Here is an 18,467-nt window from a genome sequence, read left to right as displayed (position 1 = left end):
GCGCGGCGACCCCGCGCGGGTGGCCCCGCCGGCTCCCACGGGTGGGCACGGCTGTCACAGGCGGGCACCCCGGGAGAGGCTTCTGGTCTCGGATAAAGGGGAGTGAGGTGAACCGGGAGCGTTCTTTCCGCTTAGGGGACGAAAAATAAAAATCAATGTCAACTTGGTGGAACAGGTCTCACGCTAAAAACGTTGCTCTCCGTGCCCGTGGGACGTTGCCGTAATTACCGGGGAGAGAGAGCCTGAGTCTGGGCAACCAGCGGACCCTTATTGTCTTGCACTTTTTCGGAGCCGGTTACGGAAGGTCCTTAGACTTCAGTGGGGTGCGGAGGGCACAGGCACTTGTGCAGTTGCCGAACCAGAGTGGGAATCCTTTTTTTTTTTTTTTTTCCTTTTCCCTTTCCCCCCCTCCATTCATTATTTGTATATTTTTCCTGCTCCGACTGTGTGCTCTAACGCTAGTGGTGGGTAGAGGACTGGCATTGTCTATCTCGTCACCTTTTAAGTGTATTTAAAATAAGTGACTTAGGCTTTTGATCAATTGGGAAAAATTCTTCTTAATGTCCTTTAATTAATGAGCTTAAGAGAGATCATTGTCGCTTAAGAAGTGCTAAAGGAATACATCGGGATTACTTAGGCAAGTGATTCCATCCTCACCATGTTGAGTTGTTTTCTTGGCAGTGGCTGAAATGCTTGGAATAAAACCCCACATTTTGGGTGGGTTATTTGGTAGCAGAGTAGTCGTTTTGCTCACTTAAGAAGAATGCAGGCAATAGCTAATTGCTATTCTCATGTGTTTGCTAATGACAAACAAATAGCCCATCAGAATTTACAATTCATTCCTTCTTAGTTTTGGCATTTCTTTTGCAGTATTTTCAAACAAGGTTGTAGTTGTCACTAGGCACGTTTTCGTGCAGGGCTTTATTTTTTTTTTTTTTAAAGGCGTCCGATCATTTCTGCCTGCTGTGGTTGCCACTGGGGCGGGGGGGGAAGGAAATAATCCACCATTGAAATATAATTTTGGATTTTATTCTTATTCTTTTACGGGATTAAGGAATCTGTGTGGATTCTGTAATTTGCTCAGAATAAACGTACATATTTTAAAATGTCAAAGGCATTAGTCTAAACCTGTCTTGTAGAATGACGCAACTGGTTAGATGTAAATGCATGAATTACTAGACAAGTTTAAAGATGTAACATTTTGTTTATTTGTGGGTCTGGGGAGGAAAAAAATCAAAGTTTGTAAGCCATATTAACCATACGTATCTCAATTTTTCAGAGGATGGCCAGTATTTTCTAAAGGTCCTCATACCTAGTTATGCTGCTGGATCTATAATTGGGAAGGGAGGACAGACAATTGTTCAGTTGCAGAAAGAGACTGGGGCCACCATCAAGCTGTCTAAATCCAAAGATTTTTACCCAGGTAGGTGCAAAAATTAGCCAATTCTTTATTTTTAAGTCCCAGGGGATGTATGTATGTGTCAGTGTGTTTCATATATGGACAATTAAGCTTCCTGTGCAGCTGGAAGCATTATTTCTCAGAAAAGTGTGTTACAAAGTGCAACAGTGAATATAAATGTTTTGTCTGTCTTGGTGTATGGAATGGACTTGGCACTAACTGCTTGAAATATGTTTAAAGATGTTTACAATGTTTCTGCAAAAAAATATTTTCATAAACATTTTGATTGCTTTGCTTTTTTTGGTTAAAAAAAAATAAAAAAAATACAGCTTTAAGGAACCAACTTGACAGCTGGCGTAAAAATAATTGTTCGTTTGAAGTTTCCAGACATTGTAATGACAATTAAGCTAGAATGAGTAAAAATGAGAGGCCGCCTCTTAAAGAATGGGCCATTTACTTTAAATCCATTATGTACCTTCTTTCTGCTTCGCTGCTTTGTTCACTGGCTCTGGAGTGAAGTAAAGAGGACAAGTGCTGCTCTTTAGATATTCTTTATATTATGTTTATCATGATGGTGGAAGAAAACTCTGTTATAAAAGTGAAATACTTTGGGTGAATAAAGAAATTAGTATTTTATATTAACTATATCAATGCACAAGAAAAAAGTTTTTAATATTTGCATATAACAATAATAAATACCTGACTTAGCATTTCTCCTTTATAAGATTTTTGAAGAGGGAGTCTTACATAATGCTACACAAGATTTTGGCTTCTGCAATTGAATAATCTTTTTCTTTTTTTTTCCTAAAGATGAACAAATTAGCATTCTCTAATTCAACTTTGTTCTAGAGGACTTCTTAAAAACTGATGCAAAATAATAACAGAGCTGACGCTTTTTTTGGCATTTTGATTTTGTTGTTTTGAAGAATAACTGGTGATTTAGAATTGAGTTGACCGGCTGTTACCGACTCTTTTCTGTTGGAAAAATAAGAGCTGCTTTGCATTTGGTCTAGTTTAATAAGATGACTGAATTCTACAAAATAGTGAAGGCAGTTGGTATGGATGTAAACAGAACACTAACATTGGAGCATTGAGCTTTCCTGGCCTCTAACTTTAGTTTCAGGCAGAAGTGGATCATTTTTTATTGTTGGAGAGATTGTGGTCTATTTACAATGATGATTTTTGATGTGGAAATTTTAATGCACCTGTTGTGCATCTCCTCAGTGAATGTAGTTTATAATACTTCAATGTCAGAGGTTAAAGTGATGCATGTAGATTTTTCCTGTTGAAAGATACAGCTTCTGAACTGATGCTTGTTGTCTTTGAGTTTTTTTTCTTTTTTACTTTTCTTTAGAAAGTTAGAAAAAGTGCTTTATTTTGAAAGGTATGTTACGGTGGGAGAAAGAAATCAATATAGAATTGTGAAAACTCTTGGAAGAAATAAAAGCATTCAAAAGAGCCTGATTGCAGAATTAATAATGTAATCCGGGTAAAGAGCCTCAATAGTAAATGAAATTCACTGTCAATAGATGAAAATGAAATAGATTTTCTGCATTATACATGAGGTGGTATCAGATATGCAAGGATGTTACAGAAAATTGGTGTTTATGAAGAATATTCCAAATACCAAATTACAAGTCTTTTCATTTTACTACAGTTTATTTACACTCACTTGGAAAGGATGCTCCAAAGATTAGATCTTTTGTTCAGTGCTCTAGCATAGTTCTTCTGTTTTCTGATTAAATCAGAATTACACATTTTTTTGTGTAGCAAATTGTAAAGATACCGCAGTAGTAGCAGAAAAACCTTTGAGAAATAAAAATTAGCGAGCTAGAATGACATGAGTAGTAACGTTTGTGACATAAACACATTCTCTCTTAAAATCAGTAGTAATAATATAAATAACTAGGGCAGGGAGGCTCAAGCAGTTTCAATGTAGCAGGTGCAAATGAAGTTCCGGGTTGACTTCATAGGGTCTGCTTTGAATTTGCAGCCAGGTTGTGTTGTACAGAAAATGAGAACCTTTAGGTAGTAGGCGACTGATAACTTGCTAAAGCATGGAGCAGGGATGAGAAACGGATTCCAGCGTGGCTAGCTCTCGTTAGTCTTTCTGTTTGCGTTTGACCACCAGCCCATGGAATTTTCGGAGGTCCTGGCATTCTCTGAGCTGATGACTTTTGGGTTTCTTCCAGACGCTCGTGCTCATGTAGCATTAGGGAATACAAACCTTGTGAAATAGCTGATACAAAGATACAGTTTATTTTTCTTACAAAGTCTCTTAAACAATTGTTCTGTTTTCCTAATAGAAGTTACATAGTCTGTACCTCTGATGCTTGTGACTATAAATGTGTCTAATGTACGTTTCGCTATGGAATGTTCTCTTACCGAAGCTTCTGTGGAACTTTGCTGCGTTTCCGAAAAGTTTTAGCACAGTCTGAGTAAGTTGCTGTTCGGAAAGGAGGAAGTTGGTTGTAATACAGAAGTCATGAGTGGTTCCTATGATCTAATAGTGTTCTTTTTTTTTCCTCTGTGATATAGGACTTCAGTATGCAGACTGATTTCTGTTGGAATTATTTTTGTGCGTCAAAAGGTGACATAATTACTGAAGAATTATATGGCAGCTCTAATTACAAGAAATTGAAGGAAAAAACAGCTTGTCACTGATCATTTTAGTTTACAAAGTAGGAAGCAGTATATAAATATATTACTGTCCACTACAGTCTTATTTTTTGAGTACCCAATTTATTGTTCTCTTTTCAGGTTACCAGCTGACTTTTTCTAATTGTCTGAACTTCTGCAATTTGACTTTGGTTATTGTGCTTAGATTATCCCTGATTCTTTTCTGTTCAGGCTTGTCCCCCTAGATTAGTGGAAATGAAATTAAAATGGCAAAATATGCCCTACTTTTAAACTAATAGGTGCTGATCCTTTCTGCAGAGAAGTACAGAGTGTGTATTGACTAGCAGGTTCTGGTCCAAAATTTAAATACAGATGTAGCCATGCTACTTTAATATTAATGAAGTGAACTTCATAAAGAAAGTGGCCATTCTGTGAAGCTGCTTTAATGTATGGGTTTATTTTGAATAATATAAAAAAGAGTCAGTACTTGTTGTGTTAAGCTCTCATTGTCTTATCTGTTTCTCCATTCTGAATTATAGTGAATGCTGGACTGAAAACTACTCTGGACATATGTATTTTTTTCCATTGCGAATGCTGGCGCGCACTCTCGCTTGCTTTCTCCTCTCTCTCTCCTCTCTCCCTCTGCGCTCCCGCCCCGGTTTCACACATACACACACGCGCACACACAAAATTATGTTACCTCGCATCATGTGTTTATCTTGCAACAGGATCTTGCCTGGTCGGAACTTGGTGCTTGAGTGAATTTGAACTCGGTCAGTGTTTTTCAATTTATTGGAATACGAAGTTGTATGTGTACTGAAATTAGATAATATTAAGAACAGAGATTAATAAAAACATAATTAAATGAGGATAAGGTCTTACTGCTTTTAACAATAGATTAGCTGTGTTGTTTTCATAGCAGATTTCCAATCAGTAGTGATCTAAATGTTTGGAGAACACAAAGGTGGGAGTTTCCTCCCCTTCCTCGTGTAGAGAGTGTACAAAGTGTCGTGTGGCTATGTTATGTTTTTACCAAGTGACTTGTGTTTGAGATGTATTGTGTTTGAATATCAGATTTTTTTGAAACATTTATGTATTATGGGGGATAGTCTAGCTAATCTTTGTGCAAATACGCTTTCGAAAAGTCTCTTATTCTGACTCTTAAAAATCTTTCCAACACATTGAATATGTAAGTAACACAACTTTACAGGAATTTATAATTAATAAGTTCACTTTCTAGCTTCATTACTCCTATTAAACTGTTAGGGAGGGGGAAGCTATAACATATCAAGCTTGGTTCACCATTATTGTTTCTTCTATATAATAAAGGAATTGTCATGTTAATTTCTAACTCTTAAAAATAACTTAAGATCCAGTAGGGAAAAGAATCTGTTCTAAAAATCAACAGTTGAAATAATGCTGAAGTGAAATACTGTTTTTTCAGCGACGGAAGAGAAAAGGAGTAATAGAGTTAGAAGCCAGAATGGTGTTAGTTATTAGCTGTCTGTTGTCATGGTTCCTTGAAGGTGGTTTGTCATACATCAATAAATGCATCTGACTTTTATTCTTGATACTTCTAATTTTTTCTAAAGTGTTAACATTAGCTAATCGGAGCCTTCCTAAGTATATATCTAAGATTTCCAGATTCTGTTGTAAACATTTATTTATATGAGTTAACTTTGGGGATAATGGGACTGACTAAATGACTAAATAGTAGAGATTTCACAGGTGGAATTTAGAGCTGTGTAGGTTTGTAAAGTAATCACTGGAATAGCTGATCTTTCTACTAGTTAAAAAAAACCCACAAAAAACAACAAAAAACCACCCACCAAAAAACCCCAAGTGTTGATTGCCAGCTGTTCAGAGAGATAATTCTCAGTTGGACAGTTGTCTGTTGCCTGGTTACTGGAACAGAATAAAAAAAGTTAGCTTGTTAGCCAGCAGATCCTTAGTATTTTACATTTAAAAGGAAGCTGAAACCGAATATGTAACTTGGTATGATCTTGAGTTTGTTACATATCTAACTCACCCAGTGTACTATCGCTTAGCAGCACCTCATTTGGTAGACTTGGAGAAATTTTGAGTGGAAGCTTAAGTAGAAATTTTGCACTGATTTCTTCTACATGTAGGGACTCATTCATGTTAATGAGTGAATAAACTTTGACATAGTAAATGGCTTTGGTTTGTACAAAAGTGCTGCGTCTTTGTCTTGTATAAGAAAGGTTTAAACCAACTTGTGACAGATTTGGAATGGTTAGTCTAACTTTAACGAAAGATACAGACTAACTGTATCTGCACTTGGTTAGCACAATAAAGAACAAAGTGAGGATGGTTGTTATCACAGGGAAATACTGTATTTAATAATTTTCAATTTTTTTCTGTGATTTCTTTTGATTAGTTTTCAATATAATTGAAAAGCAAATGATTCTCAGTAAATTAGGAAGCTTATGTAGATGAAGGTGCTTCTAGTGACAGTATTGTTATTTGATGAAGTTGAGATTTTTGTAAAGCAATTATTCATTAAAAATAGCTATTTTCTGGATTTATGCATTCTGTAAAAGCCAAAACCAACCAAACAAAAAACCCCCACAAAACAAACAAAAAAAACCCCAACCGAACAAAAAACTACAACCAAAACCTAAGAAAAATAGCCAAAGTTGGTATGCACTGAAAATTTAAAATCTTCCTCTTTCACAAAGTTTAAAATTGCTATAAAATTCTTTGATAGTATTTTGCAGATAGATCAAAGTTTTAATGGATGTTTGTCAGAACATAGGTCTTGAAGCTAATATTTAAAAGCTATAAGCAGGGAATGTCTGAATCTCTTAATTGTTTTCCTCTTCTCCCTTGTGCAATAAAAGAAACATGTTCTCACTCTTCTTAATGGGTGTAACCTGTAAAAAGCAATAACTTTTTCAAATGCTCTTTGATCTTGTTTGTTCTTTAATGAATTGCATTAACTTGGATATTGTCCTCAGTAGTTGACCACAGAATTTATTTCGTCAGCGATCAGTAGCTTTTTGGCCAGGGGAGAAAACCTTGGATTTAGTGAATTTGTCAGACTGGCTTTTAGCAAGGGAGCACAGAGGGATCTGGGAGGAGGGCTCGTGCCTGATTGCTACCTCATTCCCATCTTTGGACCCAGCTGTAGCATAAAGTTAAGCAACATCTGTAAAGATTTGACTGGTAAACATCTCGCTGGGACTCGTCGTTGCATCCTGCAGCAGGTGCAGTCAGCTTTGCAGGCCGTCTTAAAAGAGGTTAGTTTGTTTTTTAACTTTTATCGGTAGGCCAGTGGGAGTTAACGACTTGGTGAGGAGTACAGTAGTTGTCAGTTGTCCAGTGTCGGAACGCTGCAGGTAATTGGGCTGGACTGGTGAGAGCTGTGGCAGTGTGCTTCTCACGTTGCACTGCAGCTGCTGTTGATCTTAATTAATCTGACCCTCAGAGGCTGCAGTGTCATGGTATAAAACGCAATACATACTAGAAAGGGAAAGGCTGCTTTTTCCACTCTTATTGATGGTCACGTTTCTAGGTGGGCCTTTTGGTTTTCTAATGGGATTTGTCCGACGCTAGCATAAAATTCTTAATGCACTTCAGTCTAAAACTGTAATAAATTTTTCCTGTTTATCAAATGTATCTGTGGAGTAATGAAGCTGATAAACATGTTTTTGAAATGTCACTGTTATAATGGACTTAGCAAAAATATTTGTGTTTATTCTGACAACAAATACAATTATCTGTAAATGAAAAGAGTTATATTGTTCGTGTCTGGTATGAATTTCTGGTGTACTGTAGTATGCTCTGTAGTGGGGTATGCTTGGTGCTCGTGCTGGCTAGCTCAGTGTTGTGATTCTTTTAAGGATTTCTAGTAACATGGAAACCTGTAAAATTGGAATGTGGTACATGGCAGTTGGAATAAATGAGTGTGCTGTGCATGTGCGAGACTCTTAATTTACTGTAGATATACTACTATCTTCTTCCTGACTGCATGGCACAGCTTTAGGAAACGATCAGGTTCCTTACATTCACCCTGGTATTCAGGGACATTCTGTCTTTCCATCCCCCAAACCAGAGTTTAGCCTAGAGATCTTTAAAATGTTACCTTACAGGCTTGTAAGGTTCTATTCCACTCTATTTTTGTTTTGATTTCAGGGGCATCTGCATCCCAATTTGTGATTATTCATAGCATTATAAGGATTAACTACATTGCTTGCATTTTAATTTAAAAACAGAGAAATGATTGTCAGGATACTCTGTTTTAAATTTAAATATTTTAAAACACAATAAATAGAAGACTATCTAAATTCCCCTCCCCCATATTAACTTGTTTTCACTTTAACATATTTGATAATTAATTATGGTTGAATCTGATTGGGTTTTACTTAATATTAAATGTGCTGTTCTTGATTATAGCCAAGCATTAAAATTCATTTGCAAGTACTTAACTGGTCTGATCGAATTGTCAGTTTAAGGCAGTAGTTGGAAACACATCTTGGAAGTCAGCTCCCAGCTGTACGATGCTAACATGCCTTTAACTTTTGAATATGAACTTATCACTCTTTGCTTGAGCTGCTTACAAGCGATGCTGTTGTGCATTGCTCTTCTTGACTTCGGAATCGCAGTAAATTTTGTGTAAGGTTTCAGTGTTCTGCATAATTGATGGACAAAATTAAGTCTCCTTCATGAAAGGCCAGAGAACATCAGTTGATGTATGAAGTAGCTAATGTAAATAACTAGCTTTGTGACCAGGTAGCACTTGAAGGCACAGTATATTAGGGACCAGGTTTAAAGTTATATGTTGGTGATACAAACGATCTGGGGTCAGATCTCTTGTAAGTGAGGAAGAGATACCCTTGTCAACTTATGAAAGCGATTCTTTAACATTATCGGTTTTTGGATATAAAGAAGCATGAATCTCAGACAAAATTTCTTATTTGCCTGGTCTTGTAGGTTTTGATTGTGAAAAGACTAAACATATGTTTTTCATCATTGATCTCTCACTGCATCCTGCAGGGCCTGTCATCTCAGCATTGACAGGATCAGATGAAAAATACAATCGATGTGTTGACATTTTTTTGAGAATCACTCAGGTAAGATTACTTGTTATACAGAACTACAGTGAAATTCATGGCTGCTGCTAATGTTTCACCAGTTGGAGCCTTTGCATTCTCAATCATTAATTAAATTAGATACTGAGGTTCTCTGCATGTTCCCTTGTTTCTATTTTAAAAGCACTTTTTGTGCCTTGCTCAGTGCCATTTAACTCTCTCGTAATTTCCCACATAAAGAGCTTCACACATTTGTACTATTTTCCCCCACTTCATAGAGTGGCACCTGTTTGCTTGAATCAAGAACCATAGTGCACACCTCCAAAGCTCTTGGAAGATTTGTATGTACATGTATTTTATTTTATTTTCAAGTAGTGACTGTAGTTCTTTTTAGACTCTTCATTGGCAATATGGGGAAGGAAATTCTCTGTAGAGAACCAGATCATTACAGGCAGCAGCAATTTATCATCCTCCTAGCGTATTCTAAACTCTGATTTTCAAACTGTACATGAAGAATTACAAATATTTAACTGAATATACAACTGTGGAGTTTTTATAACATAAATTATTGAAAGTATTTATACAAAGTCGTGCACTGGAAAAGTAGGAAATGGCACATGTCCATTCAGTTGGCTTCATTGAGCATCCAGTGTGCTTTTGGAATTAAAACTATATCAGAGTGTATTCCCAAAGAGCTGGGCAGTGAAATATCGTGGCGGTGAGGGAAGGGGGAGGAAAGACCAGTTGGGCCATATGCTAAGTTGGAGCTTGACCTGGCTGAGGTTTACATTTTGTCCTCATCTGTAATCTGGCATTAGGAAACGCTGGAGTGTAGGTTGGATAGTGTATGGTAGTAGTAGCAGCAGTAGCGATTCAGGTGCTGCAGTAGATACCATTTTGGCAGCAGTATTGAGCTGGAGTTATAGAATATTTATGTTTTATTGTAATCTGGCAGCCTACCAGCAGTTTTCCTGAGGAACACAAAAAAAAAAAAAAAGGAAAAGGGAAATAGGTGGATTTTTAGCAGTTTATTGACCTGGATTTGAAGAAAACTTCTGTGGAACAAGAGAGGCTCTTCAGGCACTCTGTGCTGATTTTCAAAGGACTGCAATGAAATGCTGCTACTGGATGCCTTAAAGCTTTATAAAAATGAATTGTTGCAATGAGAAGTGTTAGACAGAACATGTATGGGGTTTGTTTTCCGTCTTGCATGGGTGTGCGCACTTCATTCTTTGTATGTCTTCTACTTACTGTATTAGATGAACACTTGGCGACTCTGTCAATCTAAAGTAAAAATTGGATTCCTCTGGAACTCCTTATAATGATATCAATGCCTAACTTCTGCGTGTTTTACTGTGCAGTGCAGCACATCTAAGTCTTCCAGGTTTTGTTGAGATTACTCTCCCTGAAGAAGCATATAATTTTTAGTTTAGTGAAATGCTCAAAAAAAAAAAAAAGGAAGTGTTAACTTTACAAATTATTTTTTTTTCAGGGATATAAGTTTTTGTGGTTTTGTTTAGGCTGGTAATGCCAAGTGCTCATCTAGTATTTGCACTGCTTTTAACAATAAAATATGTACTTTATAATTTTATTAGCTGTCTAGTTCTGTATGGATCTACATCTATGACTAGCTGTTCTAGTAAGTGCCAACATGATGCATTAAATGAATAAATTCTTTTTTCTGATGAATTGATCTCAAATAACCAGGAAAAAAATGTGACAATTTTGTGCAAGGAGCAGATAATCTCTTAGGACTGAGCAGGAAAGAGCCTCTATAAAAAGGCAGTTACCTTATGTAACCAGTAGCTCTTTGTTTTATTTGAGTTCATCATGAGTTCTTTCCCTGAATAACTAGTATTTTGGAGAAGGAAATAAAGGGTTCGCCAGGTAGCCAGATTTTAAATCAGGTTGTTAAAAACAGTAGTTTTAAGTCTATGTAGAAATCCACATGTAATTGCTAGCTTCAGAGCTTTAGTCTTGCATGTTCTTGAGGAGAAAATCAATGAACTGGGCAGCTATATTTGTCCTCCTTTAGGTTTCTTGTACCTTTTAAAAACAAAACGCCCTCAGCTTATGCAAATGTTTCATAACCTTCTAGTCTTAGAGACATGGAGGTGATAGTGGTAGCAAGGTCAGTGTTTGAATTAAATAATATATTTATGTCTAGTTAATTTTTATTTCAGTTTTTAAGTGGTACTTTTTTTGTTCGTAATCATTCTCTTGGTTTGGTATTACCTTTTCCAAGGGCTCATGTTTTTGATAGTGCTTCTTATTTGAAATGGATGTTGATGTTCAGAAGTAGTTCCAGTTCTGTCCTTCACACTTTGTTAGCTTAGCAGTTTCTGATTTGGAAGGTACAGACATGAGAAAGGCACAAAAATTAGTCATCCATAGTTGTAAAAGAAGTATTCTGATTTTTCCTTTCTCCAACACACATGCATATGCTCAGAGTGAGGACAAAGAAAATCCTCATTGTTTGTTGACTTTTTGTCCTTTTTTGATGGGATAATGTATTAATATGGTGTGTAAATGACTACCATGCTTTCAGTGTTTTCTAGTCCAGGAACTTGTTAAGTTTCATCTTGTGCAAAATTCTTTTTTGTGTGTTTTCTTTTGTAGAAGTCTCTGCTTGTAAGTTTTGGCAGCTCTGTATTGACTGTCTGAAGATCATTGATTTCTTCATTATTTATTTATCTTTAAGTATTTGGCTTTTTACGAATGGCCAGTTCTGATTTGTGTCCCTTGTTTCTCCCAATACAAACTTTCAGAAGTAATGACAACAGTTTACTAAGGGTTGCAGTATTTCAACACCGATTGAAATTTAATGACCTTTTCCTAAAAATATGCATATAGTTAAATGGACTTCTGAGGTAATGCAGGTTTTGTGGGTTTTTTTTTTATTTATTTATTTTTTCTGTGAAATGTTATTGCATAGGCAATCAGAGTAGGTGATTATAATGTCCTTGGTATTTGTAAGCGTTAAGGAGTCCCAATTTGGATGGGTTTTCCCTGTCAAAGATTCTATGAAGGTAAAACTAAGAAAGCACACAGGTTGTGATGTAAATCAGTATATATTAGTAGCACTGTTTTTGTGTGGTGAGGTTTTTGTATTGTAAAGTATGCTTACTTGGGAGGTGCAGATAAGTTGATGATGGCTATCTGATATTCAAGTCAAGTGTGCTTAAAAGTAAAAGTATTTCAGGAACTAATATAAATTTCATATTTGTAGTATGACCTACTTCCAGTAGGTCTAGAAAGAGGTGTAATATTGCAATGCTAATTTAGAGGAAAAAGTGTGGTTAGTAGTTATCTACTGAATTGTACTGCAGTTTATTGGTGAATCAAGGGAGAATGATGGTGCATTTTATGTGAAGTAATCCCAGTTTATAAACAGATGTGTGAACTGTAGTGTGGATTCAGATCCATAGGTATTCTGGAATCCTCGTAGGTAAGTGTCTATGTAAAGGGAAAGATCAAGATACCTTGGGACATCTGAGTAGACTTTATCTCTCCATATTAAATAATTTCTAAAGTTTCATTCTGCTTTAAGCAGGTTCCATTGTGTTAATTCCTGTAGAGTGCAGGAGTTTTTGCGTAGTTGGATTCTAAGGGGATTATCACTTCCTCAATTTCTTTTTCCCTTGCTCAAAAGCAAAAGGTGGTTTTCATATTGGATTTCTGTATAGATGTTTCTCCTGGGTAGAAATAACTGACTGGTATCATCTGCTTCAAGGTGTAGGATGTCCCCTACATGTGCCCCATTCCATGGGTGGAAATTGAGGAATCTTGCTGGACAGGCTATCTCACAAATGCTAAAGATCGTTAGAAAGATTTATTTCATTCAAAAAATACTATGTGTATGCTGCTTATTTGGGAAAAAGCCAGTGATTCAGTCTCAACAAGTGTTTAATTTCAATTTTTAATCTTTCAGTTATTTTTTTAGAGTGTCAGGTTTTCCCTCTACAAACCTTTGAATTCTGAATCTCAGAGTAGTAGTTCAGCATGTTTTAAGTGATGGAAAATTTGTACTTTATTTTGTAAGCAGTTTAACATGAATTTTCTTTACTTCCACTTTTATACTTGCTGTTCAGAATGTAAATTCTGACAGGAAAATATAACCATCACTCTGAATTCAGACTTTGTGGTAAGTAAAACTTCCTACTTTTAGATTAGGGGGAAGACTTTTGGAAGTAATCAAAACCGGATGAATTGTTTCCCATTCTTTGTGTTGCTTGAGATCAAATATTCCGCTGAGCTTGAGTATTTCTTGAAGTTGTCCAGACTCTTTATATATGCGGGTTAGTACACTGAAATACAGTTCTTCCATCTTATCACTGCTGATGTTCTGTTACTTTCACCAAAAAGGAATACAAATTATTTTTCTTGTCTGTCCTGGTTTGAGGTAAAACAGAATGAATTTTGTTCAGTAACTTTGCTTCTTAGCTGGGCCTCTTCTAACTACTGAAAGTAACAGCATATTGTGCAGACAATGTTCACTGTCAGAGTGGTAAGACCTATGTTTATAGTTGACGCCCAGGCAGGGAGACCCAAAACTGACCAATGGGGTATTCCATCCCATCTGCCTCATGCTCAGTATAAAAGCTGAGGGATCAAAGAGTCAGCCCTCTTTCTTCAGTGGCCGACGTCTGAGGAGGACTCTCTCTGTTCGTCTGCCTTTGATCCCGATCCTGAATCCAGATCTGGAATCCAGTTCCCATCCGTCACTGAGTCCAGTCTGGGACTTCCTCAGTGCCAGCTGGTGACGTGATTGTCATCCTGGGAGCTTCATACAGTTTTGTATATATTTATTATTATTATTATATCATTAATATTTCATTAAAGTAGTTTAGTTCCTTCTAAACTCGTAAGTCTCTCTCTCTCCTGCCTCTCTTTGGAGAGGTCGGGGAGAGCATCTGTCGTTCTACCTGAGTGGCCAATATGGCTCAAACCACAACATTGTCCCTTAAGCATAAGGGCTGAAAATGAGAATTTCCTTTCTGTTTGCCACTGCCTCCCAGGAAAGTGAGCGGGACCACTCTTAAGAAGGCAGTAAAATTACCAGCAGTTTCTGTATACAAACATTTAATTCAGGTAAGTAATGAATTTACGAGAGGTGGAATATGCATCTATTCTACGTAGTCTCGTATTGGTGTGTTTTCACGTAGGGATAGATGAATAGTAGGGATTTAAAAAAAATAAAAATAATCTGTATATGATTCCAGTCTAGGTCTTTTTGGTAAAAGACTGTTTCTATGGGTTTTCCTTTTTCTAGCAAAGGACTGTTTGGGTTTATTTGGTTTTTTTTGTTTGTGTTTTTTTTTTTCTTGGTGCTCGTCTATGGTAGTTAACATTTACTGCTGCCTTTTCCTCTGAGGAGGGATGTGTTCTCACCATTTTCTAGCCTTGCAAATAATTGTAATTGAACTTTTCTCAGCTGGATAGAGCTGTTTGAATCTGTGTTTGGAGATGTCTTTCTTCCTATATTCAATTTTAATACAGTCAAGTAAATGATGAATACAGGAGTAACACATGTGCTTTGCTGAGGATCATGTAGGATGACTTCTCAGTTATAAACAGATGTTTATCAAAAATAGGTATATAATATAGATTATCAGTATGAACTTGCCAAATATACATGCTCTTCCCTTTTAGTTCACGGTCTCTTTGCAAGGAAAACTACATCGTTTTAAAAGTTCCTTTCAATTTTTAGTGCAGAAATGCAACCCTTAACTAATGCCATAAGCAGGACAAATGGTGAAAACTTAGTGTATATAATCAATGATGTTTTGTAATTGTTTTATTCTTTGGCTTTGATTAAAAACATGGCTGGATTTTCTGATATTGAAAGAACAATTCTGCGTCTTTACGTGTAGGCTGGCTTTTTACTATATGTACTAAATGTGTTCAGTAATTCTGTGTACGAACATACCGGCTTTATGTTAATGTATGCCAGTCTTGCTAAAAGGTCCATTTTAAGAGAAGCCTTAGATCTAATCCAGATTCAGTTGCAAATCCTCTTCAAACTAAACGTTTTCTAGAATCTGCTTCCATTTGCAAATAATTGCTTTTGTTACAAGCATTATTTTTTTCTTTTGTTCCAACATACTTGCTTTATTTTAGTTTTGAAAGGTGGAAATAAAAATTTATAAACTCACTGAATTATCAAAAATTATCAAAACAATTAGTGGGAAGGATTCTGTAATTACAGATCTAATCTGAGGATTCTGTAATTAAAGTTCTAATCTGAAGTGTTAAAAGGCACAGTTAAACTTTCTAAAAATAAATTCTAAGGAAATATTGGCATTTTGATTTTAAAATAGTAATCTTCAAGTCAAATTGCCCTATTTCTGTTTATTATTACATAAGATGTTTTGACTCATCTTTTAGAAGGATTGTTTGGACTTTTTATCAGGGAGGAGACTGATGAAGTATATATGGAAGAAATTGAATACATACACTATTCTGCTTTTCAGTAAGGAAAAAAGTTGGAATGCTTTGGGTTTTCTTGTAGTCTGGATAGTACAGTTGTTTACACAAGCCTTTATTCTTTTAAAATACTTTCCCTAATGTATTTATTGATAATGAAAAACTAAAAAAAAAAATGTTTTGGTTTAGTGTTCAGATTCTAATGACTTTCATATTATTTCAGCAAAAAAATTAAACGTTATTTTTGCATGCATTTAATTTTGAGCTTAATAGAAACCTTCTGTAAAGGTAATTGCAAATTCAAGGATTTGTTGCTCATGTAAAAATAAACAGGGGAAAAAAACAGGGAGGCACTTCATAATTAAACTCTTGTATGTTCTTATTTATAATGTAATCTGTGTTTTTAGAATAAGACGATTATGTTCAAGTGTATCTTGATATTGTCTACTTTATGTTGAAATAAATTATCAAAAATGCCACCTACAATTTGCGAAAACTGAGGGAGACAGTGGAAAATGCAGTTGATGACTGAGTGACATATCTTTACCTGAATTTTCCACTCCTGAACAAGAACCAAAAATATTTGGAATGGCTGCTACATAGTTATTTGGTTACTTAGGAGTTAACTGTTTGCTTCCATGTATATTTTGATTTTATTGTATAAAAATACATGGTCTGTTTGAGTTGCAAAAGGAGAGATTAAGATTCTGTAATGTTTCATGGCGATTATGTTTAAGTTCTTTGCTTATTTATGCAAAGAAACATTAAAAAAAAAATCTCTGAACAGCTGAAGTGACACCAAGCACTGGCTGGGGAAGCTGAAGTCAAATATTTTAGGGCATGATTTGTATTGAACAGCACTTAGAATGTATGATTCTGCAATAGCAATTGTTCTGAGTGAGGTCAAATTGCACATGAAGAAGGAACACAAGTGAGGTCTGTCTTCACTGCAACTGATGTCTGCACACGTGCCGCTTCACAGTATTTTTAATCATATGCAAAACTGTGAGAATGACTAACTTGATTGTTTTATTTGTCCATTGTCAGTTAAGACTTAGTATGTCAATAGGTGAATTAAAGACTTGAAAGGAAAAATAAAAATTGAAAATACTATCTTTGAGAAACTTAATCTCACTATTAAAATTCATTTTGAGCCTGAACATTTTACTAATAAGAAAGCTAAAATCATGACTAAAACATTAGAGAGTCTTGTTCTAATGTATTTTTTATCTTTTTTTTTTTTTTGAGTAGTTTACTGTGTGTTAAAAATACAGTATTGACCTACTGGTATTATAAAAGATAGCATTTTCTGTTTTCAGATAAAATGGTGCATTCTGACACATTGTTTAAAAACTAGAACAGTTATGCATATGAAAACACAAACTGTGATAATTAGATAGATATGCCATATGTGGTAGTTTAAGTTGGCATATATCTCAAATGGCATGTTTAATGTACTGTATTACTGGAATTAGTAATTTTACAGCTGAAAGCTGTTAATTCTTTTATTCTGACTCCCTCTCATGAACCTGTAGGTAATGATGGCGGACCTTTTTCTTTGCTAAGCCCTGCTTCTGGTAACCTAAAATGTAGTTATAACTGCTGTATTTTTAGTAGAATTTTTGAGTAGTGTGTGTTCCCCGTAATATTTTAGGTGTTTCTAAGTACTTCAGAATTCTAAGCTTTTTTTTTTTTTGTAATAATGATACAGTTAGTATGGAGGGATAGTCAGAATGTTTGCTGTAATAAAATATCTGTGATAAGGAAAGAAGGAAGGTCTGTTTTTCCATATAGCCTATTTTCTCAGTGCAGAATTTCCCTCACTTTTTTTTAGTTAAGGCAAAAAAAAAAAAAAAAAGAAATTGCCAAACCTAAGCACTTGAGAATTGTTAACGGGGGTTAAATTCCTCACTCCTGGCCTTTCCACACCACACTGCGTAGCTAGATAAAAGTGACTGGTTACATATGATGTAAAGGTCACAAGAGGAAAGCAAGAATTCCGAGTACAACTGGGTATGGCTGGGGTGGAGTTAAATTTTTTTCATGGCAGCTTGTATGGTGCTAGGTTTTAGATTTGTGACCAGAAAAGTGTTGACAACACACTTGTGTTTTAACTGTGTTAAAACTGTATTTTAGCAGCGCTTGTGTAGCCGCAAGGCCGCCTCTGTTTTTTGCTCAAGTAGATTGGGTGTGCATAAGAAGTTATCATAGAATCATAGAATGATTTAGGTTGGAAGGGACCTTGAAGATCAGCGAGTTCCAACCCCCCTGCCATGGGCAGGGACACCTCCCACTAGACCAGGTTGCCCAAGGCCACGTCCAGCCTGGCCTTGAACACCTCCAGGGATGGGCCTCAACAACCTCTCTGGGCAACCTGATCCAGTGCCTTACAACCCTCAAAGTGAAAAACTTCTTCCTAATGTTTAATCTAAACCTGCCCTCTTCCAGTTTATATCCATTCCCCCTCATCCTGTCACTACATGCCCTAGTTAAAAGTCCTTCCACAGTTCTCCTGTAGGCCCCCTTTAGGTACTGGAAGGCCGCAATAAGATCTTCCTGGAGTCTTCTCTTCTTCAGGCTGAACAGCCCCAACTCTCTCAGCCTCTCCTCATAGGAGAGGTGCTCCAGCCCTCGGATCATCCTTGTGGCTCTCCTCTGGACATGCTCCAGCAGGTCCAAGTTGAGAGGGGACACAGCCAGGCAGATGACCTGAACTGACTAAAGCTATTCCATGCCATATAACATCATCCTAGTAACAAAACAGAGGCAAGGGGGTTTTAGGTAGCATTTTTGTCAGAGAGTAGCTGGGCAGTGGTGTACCTGTGGAGTGTGGTGAGTGATTGCCGTTGCATCACTTATTTTGTGCTTGCTTTTTTTTTCTTCCCCTTTTCCTTCACTTATTATTCTTATCTTGACCCATGATTTTTCTTGCTTTTACTCTTCCTATTTTTTTTTCCCATCCTGCTGGGGGG

General features: G+C 36.3%; 1 protein-coding gene across 1 annotated transcript in view; it reads left to right on the top strand.

Moving 5' to 3' along the window:
• Positions 1-18,467, top strand: part of NOVA1 (neuro-oncological ventral antigen 1) — a 169,167-nt gene that overhangs the window by 11,804 nt on the left and 138,896 nt on the right. The window contains exon 2 of the mRNA XM_009887001.1: positions 1,226-1,423. Coding sequence (XP_009885303.1) covers positions 1,226-1,423 — 198 coding nt within the window. The remainder of the gene's footprint in view (positions 1-1,225; positions 1,424-18,467) is intronic.

Source organism: Charadrius vociferus, unplaced genomic scaffold (assembly GCF_000708025.1).
Source record: "Charadrius vociferus isolate BGI_N301 unplaced genomic scaffold, ASM70802v2 scaffold14, whole genome shotgun sequence".
NCBI classification, from domain to species: Eukaryota; Metazoa; Chordata; class Aves; order Charadriiformes; family Charadriidae; genus Charadrius; species Charadrius vociferus.
The sequence above is the reverse complement of the archived record's forward strand: the minus strand, read 5'-3'. Positions and strand labels throughout refer to the sequence as shown.